At 34.5% G+C, this 23,777-nt stretch overlaps 3 protein-coding genes across 10 annotated transcripts in view; 2 read left to right on the top strand and 1 right to left on the bottom strand.

The window, feature by feature from the left end:
* Positions 1-16,402, top strand: part of LOC110813616 (P-loop containing nucleoside triphosphate hydrolases superfamily protein) — a 29,547-nt gene extending 13,145 nt beyond the window's left edge. For 3 of the 7 annotated variants that reach the window (XM_088207974.1, XM_088208006.1, XM_088208001.1), the window contains 18 exons: positions 587-665; positions 1,131-1,198; positions 2,803-2,865; positions 3,044-3,148; positions 3,229-3,333; positions 3,549-3,656; positions 3,756-3,902; positions 5,659-5,841; positions 6,045-6,215; positions 7,124-7,363; positions 7,555-7,695; positions 7,776-7,901; positions 8,538-8,588; positions 8,686-8,733; positions 8,817-9,119; positions 10,707-11,453; positions 12,922-12,998; positions 15,711-15,956. In XM_088207974.1, the coding sequence (XP_088064100.1) occupies positions 587-665; positions 1,131-1,198; positions 2,803-2,865; positions 3,044-3,148; positions 3,229-3,333; positions 3,549-3,656; positions 3,756-3,902; positions 5,659-5,841; positions 6,045-6,215; positions 7,124-7,363; positions 7,555-7,695; positions 7,776-7,901; positions 8,538-8,588; positions 8,686-8,733; positions 8,817-9,119; positions 10,707-11,453; positions 12,922-12,936 (2,700 nt within the window). In that variant the 3' untranslated portion in view covers positions 12,937-12,998; positions 15,711-15,956. Of the gene's footprint in view, positions 1-586; positions 666-1,130; positions 1,199-2,802; positions 2,866-3,043; positions 3,149-3,228; positions 3,334-3,548; positions 3,657-3,755; positions 3,903-5,658; positions 5,842-6,044; positions 6,216-7,123; positions 7,364-7,554; positions 7,696-7,775; positions 7,902-8,537; positions 8,589-8,685; positions 8,734-8,816; positions 9,120-10,706; positions 11,454-12,921; positions 12,999-15,710; positions 15,957-16,068 lie in introns of those variants that run through there. The other 4 variants (XM_088207984.1, XM_088207979.1, XM_088207995.1 and 1 more) reach the window with 4 other exon arrangements.
* Positions 16,403-16,741: 339 nt separating this feature from the next.
* Positions 16,742-19,877, bottom strand: LOC110813615 (aspartic proteinase Asp1-like). 2 transcript variants are annotated; one of them, XM_022040828.2, is made up of 9 exons: positions 19,517-19,877; positions 18,829-18,946; positions 18,522-18,748; positions 18,057-18,293; positions 17,815-17,953; positions 17,527-17,712; positions 17,366-17,438; positions 17,198-17,285; positions 16,742-17,082 (listed from the first exon to the last, which is right to left on the bottom strand). In XM_022040828.2, the coding sequence occupies exons 1-9, from the start codon at positions 19,720-19,722 to the stop codon at positions 16,932-16,934; spliced, it is 1,425 nt and encodes a 474-aa protein (XP_021896520.1). In that variant the 5' UTR covers positions 19,723-19,877; the 3' UTR covers positions 16,742-16,931. The 2 variants fall into 2 exon arrangements, with proteins under 2 accessions (XP_021896520.1, XP_021896521.1); XM_022040829.2 differs by having other exon boundaries at positions 16,742-17,038; positions 17,177-17,285; positions 19,517-19,876.
* A 2,127-nt stretch (positions 19,878-22,004) lies between these two features.
* LOC110813507 (uncharacterized) lies at positions 22,005-23,752 on the top strand. The gene is made up of 3 exons (XM_022040676.2): positions 22,005-22,266; positions 22,596-23,023; positions 23,173-23,752. Exons 1-3 carry the CDS (start codon positions 22,039-22,041, stop codon positions 23,606-23,608), a joined length of 1,092 nt encoding a protein of 363 aa, XP_021896368.2. The 5' UTR covers positions 22,005-22,038; the 3' UTR covers positions 23,609-23,752.
* Positions 23,753-23,777: the final 25 nt, after the last annotated feature.

The raw sequence follows: 23,777 nt of genomic DNA, 5'->3' as shown, positions 1-23,777 counted from the left end.
GTGGGAGGTTACCTATCCTGTAATGGGTAGATTTGAAGACTTTCAAATTTGAGTTGGGATCATCAAGTTCTTAATGAGCCCTTACATTCAAAATAGGTCCTAAAGTCAGAAAATCAAAGAAGGACTCTTCTAACTTTAACTTAGATTTCTCTTTAAACAGGCCCTTAACTACATCACAAAACAGGGATAATAACATCATGTCACAAACTGCCCACTCATTGGGTTTCAAGACTTAAGAAACTCCAAAGAGTCCCACCTCTTTTCCAAAGGAAGCTGAAGTTTCAAAATGACTATCACCACATTAATCCTCCTAGAAACTGACCAACTGGCTGGTTTCCTCCATTTCTTATCGTAATCATTTTTATTTCCTCCATTATCTTTTTTGGCTTTAGAATCTTTTAAAAAGCAGATTTGCTCTTTTGCTTTACTCATCTTGACCACTGCACTTGTAGTTGCATCTTATTGGATGTTGTATGTGACATGCATAGTTGGAGTTTGTAGTTTACAATCTTTTCTTCAGTTTTTATTTTAAAGAACGCATTCGTAATATTTTTATTAAAAATAAAATGCTGTTATATGTTGGCAGGGGACTTATGTTGAAGGAATCAAAGAGGAAGTTGTTTTATCCCCTGCTCATGCTCTGTCCTTGATAGCAACTGGAGAAGGTATTTGGATAATGAAAGCTTTCCTAAAACTAGTTGCCATTTATTTGGACATGATTTTCATTTATTATGCTCTCCTGGAGCATAATCTTTGTCTATGTTTTTATTTCTCTGATCATGTTCTATGTTGAAATTTATTTCTCAACTGAAATTGCTCTTTCTTGTTGAACCTTTATGTTGCTCACATCTTTCTTTTTTGCAGTATCAGAGATATTTGGTTTTGGACCCCTTAGTATTTCGTGTTAGGGTCCCTGACATCTCTCACCAGTTGTCTAGAATACTCAATAAACATTTGTATAAGTCTTTATTGTAAATCATTCTTTTGTACCAGGGACCAGGTTGATACCATCTTGTTTTTCTGTAATGTTATTACTGTTTTGCTTTCAAAAAATAAAGAGCTTCCAAATCTATTAACTTTAACTTGCCAATTGTTCAGCTTTTCACATGTTCTTGCTGATATTGTTGCAGAACACAGGCATGTTGGTTCCAATAATTTCAATCTTCTTAGCAGCAGGAGCCACACAATATTCACCTTGGTAACATTTTCTTTTCAAAAATTAAAATTCTTTCGAATTTTCAGTTAGAAAAAAATACAGGTCACACTTGCTTCACTGGAAAGATTTCATTTACATTTTGTTTTGTTCTTTCCCCAATTAGAAGAGAAAATTTGTTGTGGAACTGGTTCCTTGACATATAAATCTTGAATTTCTTCTTCACCCTACTTGCAATGCCTGGGTTTGGGGATATATACTGGGTCTCTATTGTGTTCAGGAGAGAAAGGGGATTAAGGGTAAATATTAAGGATATATAGTGTTTTGATGTTTTGGAATAGTTTTTGAAGGGGTTTTTTGGTGGATAAAATTTAGCATTCACAGAACAATCTATGCCACTTCACATGAAATGAGATTGAAAGAGAATCAGAAGTGCGGCTCTGCAAAGTTTAAGCAGTTGAGTGCTTCAGTTTGATCAGGCATTGGGCAGTTGGATTTTTATAGGATACTTTAAGATACTTAGCCAAATCTGGATATCATTCTTATATCAAAGTAGATAAGGAGATAAAATAAATTAATTTCCAGGAGAGAGGAATATAGGTGATCTTAATGTGGGAACTGAAGCAGCAGAATGCAGCATAACTGCTTAGTTTCAGAAGTTTATTTTTGATTTTCTATTTTCTAAGAAAATCAGGAAAGATATGTCATAGATATCCTAAATTGGAACAAAATTCTCTATTTTCTAAGAAAATCAGGAAATATATATTTTAGATATCATAAATTGGAAGAAAATCAAAGTAAATCAGTTTTTTTTTTCTAGTTTATCAACTGAGGATATTTTTTATTTGTTTCCTAGAAAGTAAAATTTTTTTCCTTCAAAAATAGGAAAATTTCCTTAAACCAAACAGTCCATCGACATCTTTGTCTTACTGTGGTCTTTAGCAATTATTGATGAAAATCTTCTATTAGTTTGCATTTTTAGACATCATCTTATTATTATTATTATTTTTAAAAATGCTCTCTTTCCTTCTAGAATGGTTCAAGCAAGCTTAAAAAAATTATAGCATACTCCATCAAGCCATGTTAACTTACGTCTCCAGTAGGGTAAATACCAGTTTACTGGCAAGAGTTACAGCCTTGTTATAAATTAGTCATAAATGTTCCCAAATTATCATGGATGTTTCAATCAAGTCCTGTTTTAGTCTTTTTTCAACTTCCATAGGGACTAACTTTCTTTAAATTGAATGTATAAAGGTTAATTTTGGGAACTAACTTTAATAAAAAAAGGTTTAGGAACTAATTTGTAACATATGTAAAGTTATGAGATTAAAATAATAGCTAGCACTAACTTATGTAAGTTTTAATTGGTTGCTTGGCTAGACTTTTCCATCTCTTTTCTAGAATTTGCTAGTTCTTGAATATCTCTGTACGTTGTGTTGATTGGCTTGTTGAATCTAGTGACTCTCTCTTGCAGTACTTATAGTGCTTGCTAATTTCTCATGCTTACAAGGTATTATTTATATTCAGGATAATGCATGTGTCAACTCCTGGTGTTTATGCATCTTTTCTATTCAGACCTCATTTGATGATTTATATGCTTTTTTATGATTCCTTTCCTGATATTTCGTTTACTGAATATTAATTATCAGACTATTGAAAGCAGTTCATGTGAAGAAAATCCAGGGGAAGAAGATGTTACTTTGTCTCAGTTGGTAGAACTTTGCACACTTGTTCTATTTTAATTTTCATCATCAACAGGATAAAACAGACTATAAGATCTAATATTCGTGTCTGTGTCTCATTCTATACTATCATGCATCCAAATAGCAAGTTTTTCTTTTTATGCAAATCTGGTTCTCTAACCTTATTATTGCTGATATTTCTTTGCAGCACCTTATTGATCTTGCAGGTTCTGAAAGTTCCAAAACTGAAACAACTGGGCTGCGTAGAAAGGAGGGCTCATACATAAATAAAAGCTTACTCACTCTTGGCACCGTAATGCATTACCTTTTTTGTTGTCTTGAATTTAAAGTTTTTCTATTTTGATCACTGGTCTCATTCGTTGCAACCTACAGGTGATCTCTAAACTGACAGATGGGAAGGCAACTCATATTCCCTATCGAGATTCAAAACTCACTCGTTTGTTACAATCATCTCTTAGTGGCTATGGACGGGTATCTGTAAGTTCACATCAGTCCCTTAATTATTCAAAAGTCATTTACTTTTTTTGCAGCTTATCCTCCTCAAGTGTTCCTTTTTGTGAATAGTTTTCCATACTCTGGATGGTATCTTCTTGTTATGTGTTACTGTTCCTCCTGCTACTGCTTTCTCATCTTTGTTGCTACAATGTTTGTTTATGCATTCATATTGATGATCCTTCCACATTATGTTACAGCTTATTTGCACTATCACACCTGCCTCTAGCAACAGTGAAGAGACACACAACACATTAAAGTTTGCCCATAGGAGCAAGCATGTAGAAATCAAGGCTTCGCAAAATAAGGTTACTTCAGTACGAAATAAGAAAAAGTGAAAATTTCTTTTTCATTTGGCCCTTTTGTTGTCATCTTTTCAGCATCTTATAAGGTGTTTTCTCCTTTAGATTATGGATGAGAAGTCCCTCATCAAGAAGTATCAGAAAGAAATTTCCTATTTAAAGCAAGAGCTTCAGCAATTAAAGCGTGGAATGATGGAGAATCCATATATGGCTACATCAACCCAGGAAGATTTAGTTAACTTGAAACTTCAGGTTAGTGATGCAATAAAAAGATATTTGGTCATTACTTTTTATCATGGTAGCATTTTCAGAGTGCCAATTAGGCATTGCTAGTAAAATCTTTTGACTCTTTTTCTACAAGCTTCAATAAACATTATCAAACTCCAGTATGATAAATGGTAGAATAGCATTACTATCCTCCATTTTCTGTTTTCCTTCTTTCCTTTGGACCTTTGTGTCTTAATAAAAGAGCATGTTTTATCTGGTGCTATGATGGACGAATTCGCAAGTGCACGAAGTTGTTCAAATAATAAAGTGATAAGTAGAGTATCGTCCTACAGGAACTATGTATCAAATACCAAAATTGTATAAATTCTATTGTTTTCTAAAAATCGAAGTTAAATTTATGAAGAAAAAAATTAAAATAATTTAATCAAAGCAAACTAATTAAAATTAGGAAAACTATCGACGAAGATGCATTAGGGTAATTGATTTCACTTGAATCTTGAGTATATTCGAGTTTTAATTTCGCAATCGATTTAATATAGTTTGCAATGTTAAAAGTATCCTAATATATTTTTGATTTCCCTCCCAGTATTCTTTAGATCTATCAATTAACAATTACTAGCATTTTATAGTAATTATTAATTTGATTCAATTAAATATGTGATAATGCGATTTCTTCATGTTAACTTGATTATATTACTCTTGTTTAAGTTTTAATTAGTGTTTAATAGTATATGTTTAATTAATGAAATTTTACTCCTGCTACTGTAAAATCGTTAATCACAAATAAAGATATGAGTTAACCAATTCTCACAACTGATTTAAATTTAATACTATTAAATTGCAATCAGAAGAAAGTTAAAAATTAAACAACAAATTTACCTTTGATTTAGACTACATCAATCACTTCAGCGAAGAAAATTTAGCTAGACATAGTGGATTCCAGACACTAACATTCCATTTTATTATAAAAAATTCCCAGAAAATTTCTACCCAAAAGTATGCTAATTGAACATTAAATAAATATTACGTGATTAATTATTTCTGCTTCTCTCCCTATCACCACGTCTGCTTTCTGCTTTCCACCAGACCTGCTGACTTGCCTTTCTGCTTCTGCTCATCTGCTTCTCTGCAATCAGATCTGGATCTGCTCTTCATCGCTGCTCTGGTCTTTCTCTCGCGTTCGCTGTGTTCTCCGACGAAGTTCGCACTCTGTCTCTCGGTCTTAGCTTTGCAGATCTGGTTTCTACTTTCTCTCTCTAGTTCCTGTCTCTCTCTCTGCTATTTTCTTCTGTCCAATCTCTCCTCTTCTTCTTCCTCAGATCTCCTTTTTGTAGGCAGCGGGAGGTAGGGTTCTCTTGCGCACGCCTCTTTCCTTTCCTTTCCAGTCTCCTTTTTTGTTCTGCAAATCTTTTTTTTTTCCCAAAACGATGCTGTTTTGATATCTGGTTCACAGACTCAAAACAACATCGTTTTCGGTGTTGTTGGGTTGGGTTTAGTTGCAGATATGGGCCTTTGGACTTCTTCTCTTCTTTTCTTTTCAGCATTTTTTTCTCTTTTTTTTCATCAATATATCCTGCATCAAAATTTAGCTCATAAATTAATTTTTAACTCAGAATTTATTTAAATTTATTATAAATTTAAGTAACAAGGATATCAAAATAAAAATAAAAATATAACACATCATGCTGCATGCGTCAAAATTTGAAATTTTAGTTGTGCCTCCTAAATTTTTTAAGTTCTTTGCTCTTCTCCTTATTTTTATATGTTTTTGTTGTCAAAGCTGGAAGCTGGTCAGGTTAAATTACAGTCAAGACTGGAAGAAGAGGAACAAGCAAAGGAAGCTTTAATGGGAAGAATTCAACGATTAACAAAACTAATCCTGGTTTCAACTAAGAATTCCATGCAATCAAGCATTCATGGAAGACCTGGCCATAGACGGAGGCATTCTTTTGGGGAAGATGAGGTTTGTGATACCATTTGTGCCTTGGTTTTGCATGAAAAGCAGAGTCATGATTTTTCAAAATCTGCTGAAGAATTATGTAGAACTACGTTTATTATGTAGAACTATGTTTCTGTAAGTTTCATGTTATTGATTTAACAAATTCATTGACACTGAGTTGATGCCTATATCTTCTTGATTTTACAATTGGTTTCATTGCAATGCAGCTAGCATATTTGCCAGATAGAAAACGAGAGTACGTTGTTGAGGATGATGCTGGAAGCTATGTTTCCGGGCTTTCAGCAGAAGGGAGGGATGATATTACTAATATAGATGAGCTGGTCAAAGATTTCAAAAGGAACAGGAGGCGTGGAATGCTTGGCTGGTTTAAACTGAAAGTCAGTCCGTATTCTTGTTGCTTTGCTCTACCCCCGTGGTTTATGGTTTGAGAATTTTGTTGGTTTTGTTTTGCTTGACACTAATGACAAGGTAGTTTTGTACCACATTCTTTATTTTGCTTATACTTGTCTGAAATAAGCATAAACAAGTACCTCTAATAACTGGTTCTGAGGGAGTAATAGCACCCTTCCAAGTTCAATAGGACTAGAGATAACTTTAAAGCTCGGTTCGGTGTTGGCTGCTTCCCAACAGATACTTATTCAACCTAATTGAAAATTTTGCTTGTCACTAAGGACCTTCCTTTTATAATTATGTGGTTTCTCTTTAATGCCTTGTGAATAGAATATGTTATATATCGTTTTTCAACTTTTTTTTTTGAAAGCAAAGCAAGCATTTGAGCTCTTAATAAAATATTTGATGCTACATGCTGATCTCATCCATACTATTCTCTTTTTCCTTTTTCTGTTTCGAGGCTGGGGTGGGATGTGTGAGTTGGGGTAGGATGTGTGTGCAATTACAACGTAGCCATCACCAATTTATTTATTTTTTACTAGTGGAATCAGGTGCAATGAGTTTTTTTAGCCGCCATAAGTTTTGACATGAACATTTGGGATTGAAAATATTTACTGATAATTTGATGTATCAAATTGAACATAGAGAAATTCAGCCAACGAGTTTTGTTTGCTGGGGCCAGTAAAGTTACTATGAAATGTTTGAGACTTTTGGTGTGTGCCCGCTTGTAACAAGCTATTTAAAAATGAACTGACCAACAATAACGGAAAATTTCAGTACTAAGTCAAACCTCGACTTTATGTTAATGGTTTTCTGATAATCTTTGTTTATGTAGCAATTGGTCATTCTTTTAGCTCCTATGACCAAAAAATAAAATGTCAATTTTCTGTTTCAGAAGCCTGATAATCTCATTGGATTGCCACCAAATGCTGATAGTGGGAGCTCTGCAAGTGGTTCACCTGCATCTTCTTCAAAATCATCACAAAATAGGCTGATGTTAAACGGTGCGAAGGATGGATGGAGAAAATCAACCAGTAGACAGCAAGATGCTTCCCTACTTCTTGATTCATTTCCTGATAGCACCCAAGCAGGTGACTTATTTAGGGCAGCTGCTGGAGTTCATGGCTTGGCACAGGTAAGAGGATATGTAACCACTATACTTATTACCTATTGGTGCCTTCTATATTAGGGATTATGCCTGAAGAATCGACTGTACCTTCTCCTGTCTGGAACCTTGATATCAAGGGCTTGAGTTTTCATTACTGATGCTAATTGCTGCACGGCTGTTTTTTTACAAATTAAACATCTAAATTTCTTTTCTGACAGACTGGGATTACCATTACCGATCAGATGGACCTTCTTCATGAACAGATGAAAATGTTAGTAGGAGAGGTGGCCTTATGTACCAGTTCTTTGAAAAGGCTTTCAGAGCAAGCAGTCGGCAACCCGGAAGACTCACAGCTCAAGGTGAGATGTTATATGATAATCTTAATCCAAGGACAATGCCCATAGTTCATTGATATTAACGGGTTCTTTTGTTACTCTAGGAGCAAATGCAGAAAATGAAGGATGAAATTAATGAAAAAAAGCATCAAATTCGTGTACTTGAACAACGAATGATTGGATCTGTAAATATGAGTCCACATACATCAAATAATGCTGAAATGTCACAGGTAAATGCGTGAAGTGGTGGATAGGACTTAATCCCTGCTCTGCTCATTCTTGCTGATGATACAAGTTGCTCAATCTAAGAAGTCTTTTCTGTGTGAACCTATAAAGAATCTTTTTCATGTCGCATATAAGCTGTTTATAAGCATCCTAATACAGAATCTGTTTGTTTGTAAAACTAAAATAGTGGTTCTCGGCACCTGCTGATTATATGCTCATCATAAGCTCATAAGCACATTTAAAGTTGAAAAAAGGAAGCATCTTCAGCCTGATGAGCTCTAACAAGAGTTATTGTGTAATTCATTTACTGTTTTTGTTATCTCTTGCAGGTTTCAAACTTGTCATTGTGTTTTATTTTTAGAATTTCATTGAAAGATACGTTATTTTATGTTTCTCAGAAATATGTCTATATCTTCAGGAGGATTCACTAGGGAAAGCAAGATATTAGAAACTTCCTGACTCTTGACATGTCCTGTCATGAGTAAAAATGCCCAAAAAGGCACTTTGCCCATAGACAAGTAGGCAACAAACAAGAATACAATTCAAGAGAGCTACGAGAAGCATTTTCTTAAATTTTTTTTCTTTGTTTTATGTTGCTCATTCTTTGTTCTTTTTAACCAATCTGATGCCTTTTTATGCAGGCTTTGTCCAAGCTTACTACACAACTAAACGAGAAAATCTTTGAACTTGAGGTCTGTTATCCTATTTGCATGGAAGCTGTATGGATGGTATTGAATATTGATGATAGGATAGCATTACTAATTTGATCTTTTGACTGGGAATGGTCAGATTAAGTCTGCAGATAATAGGATCCTTCAAGAGCAACTGCAAGTGAAAGTAAGAATTTCAGAACCCTTTTGTGGTTGCTTTCAGTTTGCTCATGAAATTGAACACATTGTTATGCTTTTCTGTGCTGATAGATGTCAGAGAATGCTGAAATGCAAGAAACTATCCTTTTACTAAGGCAACAACTCAGTTCATTACCAGAGAATCACTCCAAGAATCCAGAGAAAATTGCAGAAAATGAGGTTACCAATCTCCCTTGTTCTAAAGAGCTATTAGTAAAGAGCATTGAGAGAAGGAAGGGAATTGGATCACATGAAGAAACTTGCATGGATGTAGCCACACCAACAAGTGTCATGAGCTTGAATAGAATATTTTCTCGAGAGGACAATAGAGAGGGTAGTGATGAGACTTACCTAAATTCACAAGTCCATATGCAGGTATTTTTTTCTTTTTTATTTGTCAGTTCTACTATAGGTACTCAGTTAATCATTATACCCATTTCATGAGCAATGACTATTAGGAAGTTTATTTATTTTTGATCCCACATGGCCACAACAAACAGGTTGATATATAAACACCATAAGACACACAAGCACCACTACAAACAGAAATACACCAATGCGACATTTCAAACAAATTCAAAATTTATGTGGAATCTATTTGCACTTATTTTAACTAAAATTTGATGGAAGTTCGACCTAAGATGTTAAAATTGAGTTCATGTGCAATTGAAATAATACATTTCAAATTCCATCAGTTTTGGTGCGGTTTGGGATGGGTTGTTCTAGTTCCACGTGAAATTCCCTATATACTCAGTTATTTTTGTCATCCTGATACAAGTTACATATTGTACTAGTTAAACTAAGTTTGAATTTGGAAATAAATTCCACACTATTTATGGATTTGTTCCAAAAATATCTAAAACAAAAAAGAATGTGAAGGAAAAAACACAAACCAGTTGCCTTGCGATTTAAATAAATATATGTGAGAGTAATAGACACGACAGTAAGAGTCAGAACAATCATTCTATACTACTGGTATCGTAGACTTCTTATGCTTTCTAAAATGGCAATTTTAGTTGTTTTAAGTTTTATAAGAAAAATAACATGGACATGTTAGATAAGTCTGCAAAATAAATAAAATAATGAGCATGTGGTAGTATTTAATTTAGTAGAAGAAAATAAGAATGAAATAACTACCATGTTTGAAAAGTATAGAGCATCAAATGAAAATAGTTAGATGATTGTCTTATGGTAGGGTCATGAATTTCTATTTCATATATGATCTGAAAATTTTAATTGTCGTAGTTGATTGTACACTGTTGGAACCTGTAAATGCTCAGAAGATTTCCTTTTGGAAAAAATAACTGACAAAAAGATGCAATATCAATCCACATTATTTGTCTGTAACATTTCTATAATTTTTTGTTAACTAAAAAGTAGGATCTGTCGGGGGGTGGGAGCTAGCTTTTCTTTAATATTTTTATGTACAGCCCTCTAATGATTCAAATCCTTTTCTCTTTTGTGTGTAACCTTTTTAATTTTATATATTTTGATTTATTTGATTTCTGATGAGTATATTGTTTTTTCTTATCTACAATATAGATGTTTTATATATGTGAAGTGTTATAATTTTGAGCATAAATGAAGTCTTGATTAAAAAAAATATATAAAATAATTTCTATTATATGATATGCAATCATATTTCGCTATGAAAAATAGAAAAATAAATGATAAAACAAATAATATATATGATAGCTAAAAAAGAAAAATACAATTAACAAACTTCTGGCTCCACAGTTGCCCTCATGCAATGTTCACAACCTAACAACTTCATCTATGATAAAATTTCTTTTGCATTTGTTTGGTTATCTTTGTAAAGTCGAACAAAATATGGATATATAGAACTCAAGGGCCCTGCCAATCTTATTTATATCTTAATCTTGTATGATATGGAGATAGAAAAAGTCTTGATCTTTGCTCATAAAGGCTTTATTATGTTTTTTTTTTCTTTTATATTCTTAGGCTGCAGAGATCGAGAATTTGAAACTAGAGAAGGTAAAATTGATTGAAGAAAAGGATGGGCTTGAAATTCAAAGTCAGAAACTGGCAGAGGAAGCATCATATGCAAAAGAGTTGGCTGCAGCTGCGGCAGTTGAGCTACGGAACTTGGCTGAAGAAGTGACCAGGCTTTCTTATGAAAATGCAAAACTTACTGGTGATCTGGCTGCTGCAAAAGAGAGTAATTGCAGATCTAGTTGTTGTCAGAGGTCCACTTATGATTTCAAGCGAAATAATTTAACTACTGCTCGTCGTGACGGTCGCCCCAGGAAATTGGAGGAAGGAGCTGTGGTTGAGGACTTGCAGAGAGAACTTGATGCAAGATTGCAGAGGGAAGTGGCATTAGAAGGTGCTTTATTTGAGAAAGAACAGATGGAAAGTGAACTACGAAAAAGAATCAATGAAGCAAAACAACGGGAAGAAGATTTTGAAAATGAGCTTGCCAATATGTGGGTGCTAATTGCAAAGATGAGAAAGTCTGACATTAATGCTGAGGATGCATCTTCCGAGGATGTCAATGCATTGAATTTCTCAAAAATAGGAGTTCGAGGTGGTTTTCTCCCAAGTAAAAATCAGTTGTTCAAAATTTTCGAAGAGGGTGAAAGTTGTGAAAACATTGATGGTATCAAAACATTTGAGGAGTTAAGAGCTAGCTATCAGAAAGAAAGGAGAAGATGCAGAGAGCTAGAGAGTATTATTTCCAGATTGAAGGTATGCACCTTTTGCACCTACTTTCCTAGGAATCAGATAATGATGCTGGTTTACGCTTCTGAATATTAATTATTTGCATGAGGATTTGATTGATAGTTCTTTTTTACCATGTTCGGTGTGGCTTTTTGCTTGATGTTATCAACTTCTCCAAATCTAGATATTCAACACGTTCTAGCTGAATTTTTTGGTTATAGTCCTGTTTTCTGCTTTCATGTGTGTGTGTGTGTGGTGTGTGTCCAATGCAGAAAACTTTCTTAATAATGCGTGTTTTTAGTTTTACTTTTTCTTAAATGCATAATATTTAGGGGACGTGTTTTCAAAGTAGTTTCTTTCCTTGGTTCTCAAAAGTCCAAGACAGTTTCTTGATATGTTTGGTATAAACAATTTTTTTATTGACTATGGAAAAAGACAACAGGTGCCTCTAAGGTACCCTTTTAGCGATTTGTTTTTCAAAAAATGCTCTTCTAAGGGATTTAGAGTATGAAATAACACAATTTTGTCAAAATGCCAACAGTATGTTGAGTTACAGCCAATAATGTCCACAAATGTGTTGAGTTTTAAACAATATGAAAGAACAGGAGAAGAAAAATATACAAATCCAAACATTTGCATCACAGTGAAGAGGAATGTCTTCTTGCTGCTTTGTAACTAGTCATGATTTTAGAATGCATTACTTATGCTCTTTCTCTTTTATAGAGTATCATGCCTACATAGAGCGGACTCACTGGGTGTTTGGCTTATCTTATTCTTTAAGAGCTTATTAGCTATAGACTTTTTAAGAGGTATAAGCATGTAACTTGATCTTTCTTTAATAAGTTATTGAAAGTTTATAAGTTCAATTAATTTGTTTGCATGTTTAGTGAAAACATAACGTATAAAATGTTGTTTAAAAATAACAAAAAATGGTACCCTTAAAAGAGGGATAAGTAGATTTTATGTGATATAATTTTGAAGTTATTAAAGTTATTTTAATCTTTTATTGTTCAGCACCAATATTTTTTAGATAACTTATAAGCTCTTGACTGCAAAAATTACATCTAAATTATTTTCTAAAAACGCTATTAAAAGTGGATTTAAGTTGTTTAACTGATAAATTCTTTTTATTTATGAAATGTGTAAAAGATATAGAATGTTGTCAGGAAGCTTACAAGTTCCTATGCACCAAAAGATACGCTAAGCAGAACACTCTCTCAAATGAGGAAAGCAACTACTTCAATTCATATATTAGCTACCTACTTTAGTTTCCAAACAACTCATTGTTGAGGATGTAACAATTCTTTAGTTATTGAGATTGTACTACATAGTAAATATCCAAACTTTTTGAGTTGCTCATCAGCTTTACTGATTTTTCAGACATCAGATATTTCAGCTAAAGGTTTTTATGATTTACATCTTAAATCCTATCTGGGTCTATCAAGAATGAGATGAAACAAGTTATTGATGAGAAATAGTCCAATTATCTTTTCAGGGTGAAGGACTGTGAGAATGCTGGAAGAACTGCAGGAGTTTCGTGTTGAGGTTGTAACAAAGATTTGCCATGCAAAGGTGATGTTTCTTGGCTCATTTTCTTTTTTTTAATATTATGCTAACCTTTTATGTTTCTTTACATCTCTGAAACTGTCTTTTATTCTTGGATTAGTGATGCTGTTGAATCTTTAATCAGCAGCATTATAAGTTTATTAACATAGTTGTGAGGCATTTTGAGCTTCTGCTGTTACCTACAAGTTTTTATGTTAGTGCCATTAAATATTCAAAATACTTTTCTATTATTTAGGAATCTTCAAATAAGTCTTTATACAAATTTTACATTTATTCAACCCATATACTTTAAAATTTGTTTGAATCAAATGGATGTTTGTTAAACACTTATCAATTCCATTACTTTATGCACACATGGCGTATATTGTTGCATTTCTACCTACTTGACATTGAGGTGGCATACATATCATGTATTTTATTTTTTGGTATTTTATGAAAACAATATTTAAAAATTAATAACCATTTAGAAAAATAAAGCCAAAAGAGGAAAACAGAAAACACCAAGTCAACTCCATCAAACACTCTACGGCTGTTGGTATCATCTCTGCTGCAGCCTCCTCTCCAAAATTCAACAAAAAATTAGAAAGAAATAAATGGAGAAACAACAAAGAAAACCCAAACTAATAACAAAACAGAAATCAAAGGGAAAAGAATTTGAAAATATATCACAGGAAAAACCAACAGCATGAAACACCATCTCCCAATCCACTAGAGACGCTAATCATCTTCGGCTCTCTTTGAGATTTCAGTAGCACTGATACCAACAATTTCTATCAAAGCAACCAACACTCAGTTTACTCCATTCTTTTCCTCAGAAAAGAATCAGAAGACCATCCGATAATCTTCAATAACTGAAACAGAAATATCCAGTCTTGCAGGTTGGAGACGGATCAAGTTCAAGTTCCAGCTCCAGCCCTATAGTGATCTGCAAACCAGAAAAGGTTAGGACCATGCCAAGGTGGTCCATAGTGCAGTGACTCCAATCCTTATGTCAGTAAAGAATCTTGAAGTAGGGAAGACAATTGGAATCATTCCAAGGATCCTCACCTTGCCATATGTAGGAGTCTGGCAGAGTGGCATCCATGGGGAGCTAGCTCCTTAATCTTTTTCAGGCTTTGGAGTTGTCAGCCGAACGTTATGTCTTGAGATACTCATTCTTTTGTGCGTTGGTTAGGAAGCCAAAGGCGAGCTCTCTGAAGGTTTTTCCTTTGCTTTCTTAGGTGGGAATCTCCTTCCTCTGTAGAAGGGACTCCTTAGGTGCAGCTGTTTAGGAGCCTAGCTATTAATTTGGTTTAGGATACTATTGGATTTTGCAAACAACTTGTGTTAGTTCCTTTAATCGGGCCGCACTGCAAATTTAGGGCTGGACCGCTCTTTTGGATGGGTGGGTGACAGTATATCCAGGGTGATGCCAAATCGGCCGAGCGCCGAGGTACCTTCCTATCAGTACAGGAGCTGAGAGAGGCAAAGAACATTCATGATCCCTTACCATGTGTCCTTCATATCTCTAGTCTGTTGCCCTTCACCTTCCCATACCAGCTGTTGTCCGGGGTTTCTTCCAGTTCCTCTTATTTTGGGAATACTTATACCCTCTTCATTCCTTGAAATCTTCATTGCTTCCACTTTTCTGAGAACTCTTCGTTCCCGCATGGAGAGAGTCTCCTTCTGTCTTACATCTGCTACTACTTCATCTTTGTTTTCATGTATGTCTTCTAATTCTTACTTTGGCAATTCTCTCTCCTCAAACCATGTTCTTGCTTCTTCTTGTAAGAGGAAGAACAAGAAGAATGCAAAAGGCTTGGAGGATGATGTATCCGAACTATCTCTTCCCAGTAGAGTAGCATAGAGATGGACACGCTTATTGCCCCTACTCATCTTCATTGGAGTCCTTCTTTTATCTCCCTTGCTCGCTCGGAGCTCCCTGAAAGGGTTATAAAGAATGAGGCCTGCTTGATTTTTGTGGTTACTAATTTCGTCAAGCTTTGGACTTGGGTAAGTAAGTTTCCAAACTGACTTGTCGTAATTGGGCGGTTTTTTGGAGTTTTTTTGGGTTGGGCAGAAGACCGGTTGGAGGTGTATGGATTTGGAATTGTTGGATGGAACACCACTTATCGTTTTGTGTATATTCAGGGAAACAGTGCCTTAGCCCCATGGTAGGTGCCAAAATGGTACAGGTTGAAGATAGACCAGGTTCGAGTTCCCGCCCTATAGTGATTTGCAAACCTGAAAATGTTAAAAACGATAGGCATAGGTGATCCTCAGTGCAGTGATTCTGATGCTATCATGAAGGAACATTGAAGTAGGTAAGGACGAGGAAACGATTCCAATAATCCTTTCATTGCCATGATTCTAGGTCAGTGGCTACATGGATTGTTGTTAACAGGAAGTTGGTGTTTCTATTTAACGAGGGACTTATTTGAATAACATTGAAAACTTCAGTGTATTTAAATTCAAACAATATGCAAGCACTTATCTTAACGTGTTAGAGTAGTACCAGGGTGTTTTAGCTATTTTGTTCAATAGGCACAGTTACATCAGTGGATTCCATTTTTTGGGGAAAAAGAATTAGCAATTCCTGTTGAACTTCTTGTCATGCTTACAGCTCTAGATTATTGTTATTATCATTATTAGTATTATTATTATTATCATCATCATCATTATTATTATTATTCTTGTTATTACTATTTATTTGTCTTCTTATTTTGGTTATTTGTGCAGTGCACAGATAATGTACCATAGTATTCCAGTCACGAAGTCTAACCAAGTTATAATTGATTCTCTTGATCAATGGAATTATTAACTTGAGCAATGGAATTATTAACTTATGAGGTTTGTCTTGATCCATGGCCTCTTTTTGTTCATATTTCAATCAAGCATTGGGTATGATGTTCATAAGTTAATACTATTACTATCGTACATTATGGCAATTTAATAAAATACCAATCCACATAATTTTATCTGAAAGACATGTACGGACATGCATTTTGAATTCCTCTTGCCCCATTATTTTCTATATGAAGCCTTAGTTGCCAGTCTGCATTCACTTAGATGCTTACTGGCTACGTACAAGTTTCAGCTTTAAACTGACGACTGTAATCGTTGATGGTTGTCTTACCATTTTCAAAGGTGTGAAGTCTTCTCCACTTCTTCTCATGTACCTCATTCTAAACATAAATGTCCGTTGGATCTTCCTGGATATTTTAATATGTCTAGATCCTCTACCTGTCCCCCCGTTGATTTGCCAATCAATACATTCACTCAGCAGAATTTGACTTTCGAGATTTGTGAATTTATTTCGCTGATTGTTTTTGTTACAGATTAAATGCGACTATATTTATCCCTTTACTTAGATGTAATTTTGTAGTTATCAGCCTTGTGGATGGTAATATCACTGAGAGTTTTTGATGTTATCAATTGTATTTTCTTTTTGCAATAAATTCTCTCCTTTTGCAAGAAATATAAGCTGCGTTTTAGCAGTCTCTTATTTCTTCTTTTCTCTCCCTTTCTCTTCTGTTCTTTTTGGCTTCAAACTTCTTTGGATAGAAATGCACCCATGGAGTTTGCAGTTATTCCTTTTTGAGATTTTGTACTTTCTATGAATGCTTCTCGTTTTTCATTTGAGTGCTTGGTAATTTGACAACTGTACCTTCTTCATGGCTGTATGCAGAGTAATGTACTTTGTACAGTTAAACTAGTAACTTAAGTAATCCATGTCGAAAACAGTCTCCTGATTTTTTTGGTAGAAAGGATGAATTTAAAGATGCATCTTGCTCGAAATTTAGGATTCATGTAACCTAACCAGCAGAAGAAATTGTATCTAGGACATTGTTGTAAAATGATTTGTCTGTAACAAGCGTTTTAAGTTGCCTGTTTAATCCTTTACATTTCCTATTGTAGCAAGTTCATAGCCATACATGATACTATATTCTCTTCATCTGTTTATTTACTTTTCTCTGAAAACTTTCTTTCCCGGGCTAGCTTATTGTTAATCTCATATTCATCAGCGTCGGTGGAAAGATAATTATCTTCTGCAATACCGAAGTGGGCTGCATAAGATTGCCAAAAACCTTCGTTATAATCGCCATCCACACTGTAAATAAACAAGATGGAAAGACAGAAGAAAACAAGAAAAAGAATTCTGGTGAGAAAGTTCTATAGCAATCAAATTAAATGAAGAACTTTACTAGCAGAGAATGGTTCAAGACTTGGGGAGTCTATCACAATTTGCATATTTCCACCCGAGCCGTTGACTATCAATGTCATATGCTACCGTCATATCTTGCATAGAGATGTCTGAAGAACAAAAGATGGGGCAAGTTAGATTTTCAAATAATGGCATAAGAAATGCAGATGTATTCATCACTGTTCCTTACCTCCAATCATATTGATTTCTCCAATTCCTTCTTTAACACTACTAATAATCCCCAGGCACACATTTCCATGTTTCTGCAAGGAAAGAGCTTTTTATCAGTGTGTCATTAATACTTATGTTTCCAAATTAGTACCCAGGAACTAGGGTTTCTGAGGTGCTTACGGTGATAATGAGATACGATTCAGGCAGTATTTGGAACTGAGCTCCTCTTGCAAACCTCAGCATTAATGGCTTGAAATAGCCCTGAACATCAGAAATGGATTTGAAAGGTTTTGTGCCTTTCCAGCAGACTGCTAGTGTTTCATCTTTTGTACCTGTCAGAGGCTTGCCATTTAAACTGCTCTTTATCTAACAAGAAAAACAAGTGATTAGTTCCTGTAACTAAAGCTTCAGCTTAATATGAGTGATTAGATGCAAAAAAAAAAATGCTTAGAGAAGCTTTATTCACACCAGATTAATGGAAGCTGTGTAAGCTACAGAGTTGAAGTAAGTGTAGGAGCTGCCACTGTCAAAAATTATGTTCAGACCCTTTACACCAGTAGACTTCCCCCCAAAAAGGAGTTCTGCAGGTCCAGTTTTGTAGTGTTTACTGAAATAATAATCATAGATTACAGAATCATATTCTGGCCATGTAACATTTTCTACCAAAAACATAAACGAACCATACAAAGAAAATGCTTTGCATAACTTACTCTGAAGGATTGGGCAACAATGGAGTCCAGGTCATTCCAGAAGGAGGGACTACCTCACCTCCAAGGAATAGAAACCCTCCACCTTTTCTACTCAAACAATGCCCTACTATGTTCTGCAGCGTTAAACCCTGCGCATGCAGCTGTGACAAGACGCTTATTTTCCCTTTGCCAAGGCCGATGACTCCAGCGATAGCAGGAGGGCGATTTTGAGCCAGATTTAATTGATCATATCCACATCTGCAAACAAGAGGATCAACATCACATAAAAATGACGACATTCACTCCGACGCTATCCTAAAAACGTGCTACAGACACTCAAAACCATATTCAAAATTCAGCATGACACTCACAAAAGTTAAAAATAAAAAAGAGAACACAATCTAGAAAAAAAAAAAAAACAAGCTTGTAAATTGTTCTATATAGTGACTGCTCAAGCTAAAATCTCAAGATTGGGGAGGCACGCACCCAAAGACCAACTTGGGACGGAAGACAGAGCCATTGGTGAGTTTTATGGGTAGCACGTCTATCACCAGCGCACCCATAGATTGATCATTATCCGCATACTTGATCTCGTAGTCGCACTGGTGTTTTGGGTTCTTGCAATCCTGACCTGGTGGCCAGCTAGCTTCCTTACACAGTGGGTTTTCACACAGTACAGCGTTGTGATTGGGCTTGTACTGACGCTCAGTAGGCTGCACATAAACGGTAGAAGGTGAATGAGGAGAGAGGAGATGACAAGATTTTTCAGTAAGTATAGCTTGAGGAGATTTACCACAGTGCAGCCTTTGCAAGGTACATCGCACTGAACCCAGGTGAAGTCACTGCCTGTGTCGATATCAAAGTCAAAAACCTTTGGTGGATTGCCAATGGAAAGGGGCACGCTATAGTACCTGCAAAACCCATTTACAGCCAAGGAAAATTACAAATAAATGCAATGGTACAACATGGAAAATCAAGGGAATCAAGACTGTGATTACCCAAAAAAAGAAAAAGAAAAATGGAAAATACCCATCTAACACAATGTAATACATACATATATACGTCGGTGTAGAAGCAAATAGTGACAAGAAGAATCGGTAATTATGCAAGAATGGGAGAGGGTATAAAAAGTTCGGATAGAAGAACAAGGAACGTTAATAAATTGAATGCTGCTGCTTCATCCTTGCACCGAGACAAACCATAAACAGTCCAAGAAATCAAATCAATACAATGTATGCGGAAATTATACGGACACTTACAGAAAACTTTGATGTAATAGAGAAATCCTGAAAAACTAAAAGAAAAAATCAATCAATCAAGAGGAAGGAGGATTTAAAATATAGCCCCAGAAAAACTGAAATTAAACCGTGAAACAAAAAGAAGTGCGGAAACAAGAAGTCATACAGAAGAACAATAACCCAGAAGCAAGAAGAAAAGAAAGCAAAAGAGATCTAACTGCATTCCCAAGTTTTAGAAGGTACCCCAGAGGATAAACATTGCCGCTAAGAGGAAAAACAACAGAGGAACCAAGTCGATTAGGAGCCATAAATTGGGCTGACTTTTTCATACTCGGCGGCTGACCGGAGCTTTCTGCTACTGCTCCTTGAAAAGCAGCATACAGTAGCACGAATAAGAGCGGCAACATCATCCGAGACGATGCCGCACTTTGCTTATAACCATCATCCATCTTTTATTTCTTTTCCCCTTCTGGGCTATCAATCAAATTCACTACAAGGACGGGCTTTCCTCCCACTTCTTGTTCTTTTAGTTTGTTCTTCTTCTCTGTTTTCTCTCTGTTTCTCTTTCTTTGGAAACGGAGAAGAAACTTGGCTGCGTCTTCCTCGTCTGCTTCCTCTATTTATAGATGTGAACTGTGGGCCACTGGGATACGCGTCTTGATAAAAGTTATTCGAAACATAAATTTGTTTTAAGTGTTTTTTCAATTAATTATTTTAAAATTTTAAATTTATTTTATTTAAAAAAATAGAAAATAATTAATAATTAAATGATAACAACAGCAATAAAAATAAATTTTAAAAAATAAAATAAAATAAAATAAAGTCGTTTTTATTTATTTGTGGAAAATATTTTCATTTATAAACATACATTATTATAGAAATAAATATGTAAATTAGATACGAAATTAATTATGTACTTTTTACACAACTGATTCGACGGTCTGATTCTGGTTTCCAGTCTGGCGCGGTGCCACGCGGAGACGAGGCCGAAAGCCAGATCGAGTAATCATGCCGTTGGATCAGGACTGCCATCTCAGCATGCTGAGGTGGCCAGACCAATTAAAGAAATTTTGGAATATTGGGAGCGGGACCCACTACTAATTTTGGTTTTAAAATATTAATAAATAAATAAATAATAAGAGAAGTTGGTTCGTCAAAACTTAAATCCAAAAATACATTCAATGCTTTAAAAAAAGAATGCTATAACGTAATTCTAAAATTGTTAAATTTTATTTAATTTTTCAAAAAAATTATATAACACTCTATTATTTAAATTTTGTTATAAATATATTATAGACTAACAGTAACCAACTTATAATAATTAATTACATAATATTAAAATTTTAATTTATGCATATGTTGAATTATTATAATAATTAAATTAGGTTACATCTTACGAATTTATTATTATTTTAAGTGTAAAAAATATTTTTTTAAAAAAAATTAAGGGTTTTTTTTTATTTTTAAAATAAATACGATAAATTTAAATTTTAAAATAAATTTACATTAATTATGTGTACATAAATTTCAACAATTTTTTTTATTTTATTTTTAATCTTTTCAGCCTAGTGAATTACTCGAAGGAAATGCTAAATTAAAAATGGCATGTGGAACCTACTCACTGAGGTCTCTCTCTTATCTTTCTGGAGGAATACCAACTGCCACCAAGAGTTAGAAATGTAGGTCTGATTGGATTTAATGTGATAGAGTTAAGTTTTCACTTTGGGAGTTGAAGAATTTCCTTCCAACTTTCCTGATTATTTCACCATAAATCTCTTTTTCTATTTTTTTGTTTCTTCGGTATACTTCTATATTAATAACGAAATAGCAGATATGTGAGTTTCAAAATATCGTGTTAAAGAGTACAGAAGTTCGAGTTCTCTTTTTAAGTCATAATATTAAAGTGTTCGTTGAATTGGAATAAATTCGGGATAAAAATAATATATTTTTATTAAATAATGTAAATTTTAAATACTATTCGGCATGAATGAAATTTTCAATTGGATTATGTCTCGTCTGTCATACAAGCTAAATTAAAAGAAGAAATATTAATTTAATTAGTAGAAGTAATATTTTATAATCTTCGTTTTGATTTATAACGAGGGGAATAATTATGTAATTTGTAATATTTATCAATTATATACTTGTGAGAATTATATAAGTGTTGCGATATGGTCGATCCTTCTTGTGATGGTTGTTCATTACGTCATTTAATCACTTTTTTATACTTTAAGTTCTTAATACAAAGATAACATACGACTCACTAAGTTTAGTTCACGAATGGGATGTTTTTATATAGAATTTTTCATACTACGAGACGCATGATGTGATAAAAGAAAATTTAAAATAATAATTCTATCGTTAATTTTTTATTGAAATCAAAAAATTATATTTTGATTATCTTTTAATAAAATATTCGTTTATCTCAATTAAACTAAATATAAATTACTAAAAAAATTTCACAAATCAATTTAAAACCAAATTTACCTTAACACGATCAGAAGAATTAATGTAGTTCCATAAGTAATAGATAATATCATGTTTTTTTAAAATATGATAAGATAAATGTTGTGTAACAGAAGATTGAAAATATCAACCCGCTTATCAAGCAAGTAATAAGTTTAGAATTGACAACAAAAGAACGGAGTAAGAGTTGTTGTCAACAGAAAGAACCTAATAATAAAAGGCCTGAAAATAGGCTTCATGTTTTGGAAAGCCATGCGTTCTTGTGGAGATCCTTCTCTGTCTTCTCGTCATCTCTCCTCATGGTAAACCATCCTAATAATGATATTCTTCTTAGGAAGAAGAGTTTGATCATTAGAGACTTTCAAAAGATTTTGAGATATTTTTTAAAATTATGGCGTCATGATAAGAATCTACCCTCGGCCGATGCCAAAGCCGATGACAAGATCAAATCTAAATCAAAATCTAAGCTTCTTAGATCCAAAAGACCGGAGGCAAACAGTGAAGATGTTGAAGAAGTTTCTCACCAGGCACGAGTTATAAAATGTTTTCCAATATATGCATTATTATTTTCATTTGTATCTTTCTTTTGGCATGATTGTGTTGTTATGTCTAAAGTTCATAACAATAATGAAAAAATCCATATCAAATTTCAAGAGTTTCTTTGATGATGATGCATTATCATTAATTTCCATTCCTGATGATGCTCGTTAATAAGAATATTATGTGGTTCTTCGACGTCTTCGTGTTTTTATTGATGCGTACGTGCGTGCGTGCATGTTTACGTACATAATGTATGCATAAGACAGAAATTTTGTGGATCTTGATCTTGAACACCAATCAATATTCATGGTTTCAGGATTCAGGTGGCAATATAGAAATAGAGGAAAGAAGAATGTATGGAGTCCAAAGTTTTAGATCGTACAATGGAGATGCAATGCAAGGAGATGATAATCCCATGAGTACTAACAAAGGTTTACCGAAAAATCAAAGCTGTGATCATCATTTCTCTCCAGTTGTACCTTCTCTTCTGTCAAGAAGTTCTAGCCGGAGAAGCACCACGCCTCTAAGGAGCACCAGCAGCCGGAAAAACCCAGACGTAAATGACTTCCCTCGGTCCCTTTCGAGGAATTCGAGCAGGAGCACCACTCCCATCATGTTCTCAAACTCAACTGGGATAATTAAACCACCCCCTATTGAGAAGCAGCTTGAATGCACTCTTGAAGAGTTATGTTATGGATGTACAAAGAAGATCAAGATCACAAGAGATGTCATTACAAACACAGGGTTTGTTCCTACATATATATATATATATATATATCTACATTTCCTCGTCTCTTTATTGAAAAAAAAAGAAAACAGTTAATGATACAAAGATTGTAATATTACGAAGGAATCCTGGAAGAACTGTTTTGTTTTGTGTTGTTCTTGGACAGGCAAATCATTCAAGAGGAAGAGATGCTGACAATAAAAGTGAAGCCGGGATGGAAAAAGGGGACAAAGGTAACATTTGAAGGAATGGGAAATGAGAAGCCAGGAACTTTACCTGCAGACGTAACATTTGTGATTGCTGAAAAGAGACACCCTTTATTCAGAAGAGAAGGAGATGATCTGGAGTTAGCAGTAGAAATCCCTCTGGTGAAAGCCCTCACCGGCTGCTCCTTGTCCGTCCCTTTACTAGGAGGCGGGAAGATGAATTTGACAGTCGATGAAATTATTCACCCTGGCTTCCATAGACTCATTGCAAGCCAAGGCATGCCAGTCAGCTCGAAAGAGCATGGAAAGAGAGGAAATCTGAAAGTTGTTTTCTTAATTGGGTTCCCAACCCAGCTGACAGAGGAACAACGGTTGGATATTCTTAGCATTTTATGAATTTTTTTTTTTTTTTTTTACTCTTTTCTTCTGTACATGTTCTTTTAACAGTTCAATTCTAGAACATGATTGTAAAATATATGTAGAACCTAAGAAACTGTGTAGTTATTCCAGAAAAAAAGAATATCCTGAGACTCTGCTACAACCTGGAGAAACAGGTGCCTCATTC

The sequence above is a fragment of the Carica papaya genome, chromosome 1, assembly GCF_054855325.1.
Source record: "Carica papaya isolate Zhongbai chromosome 1, ASM5485532v1, whole genome shotgun sequence".
In the NCBI taxonomy this organism is placed as follows: domain Eukaryota; kingdom Viridiplantae; phylum Streptophyta; class Magnoliopsida; order Brassicales; family Caricaceae; genus Carica; species Carica papaya.
Note: the sequence above shows the minus strand (reverse complement) of the source record. Positions and strands in the feature narration are given on the sequence as shown.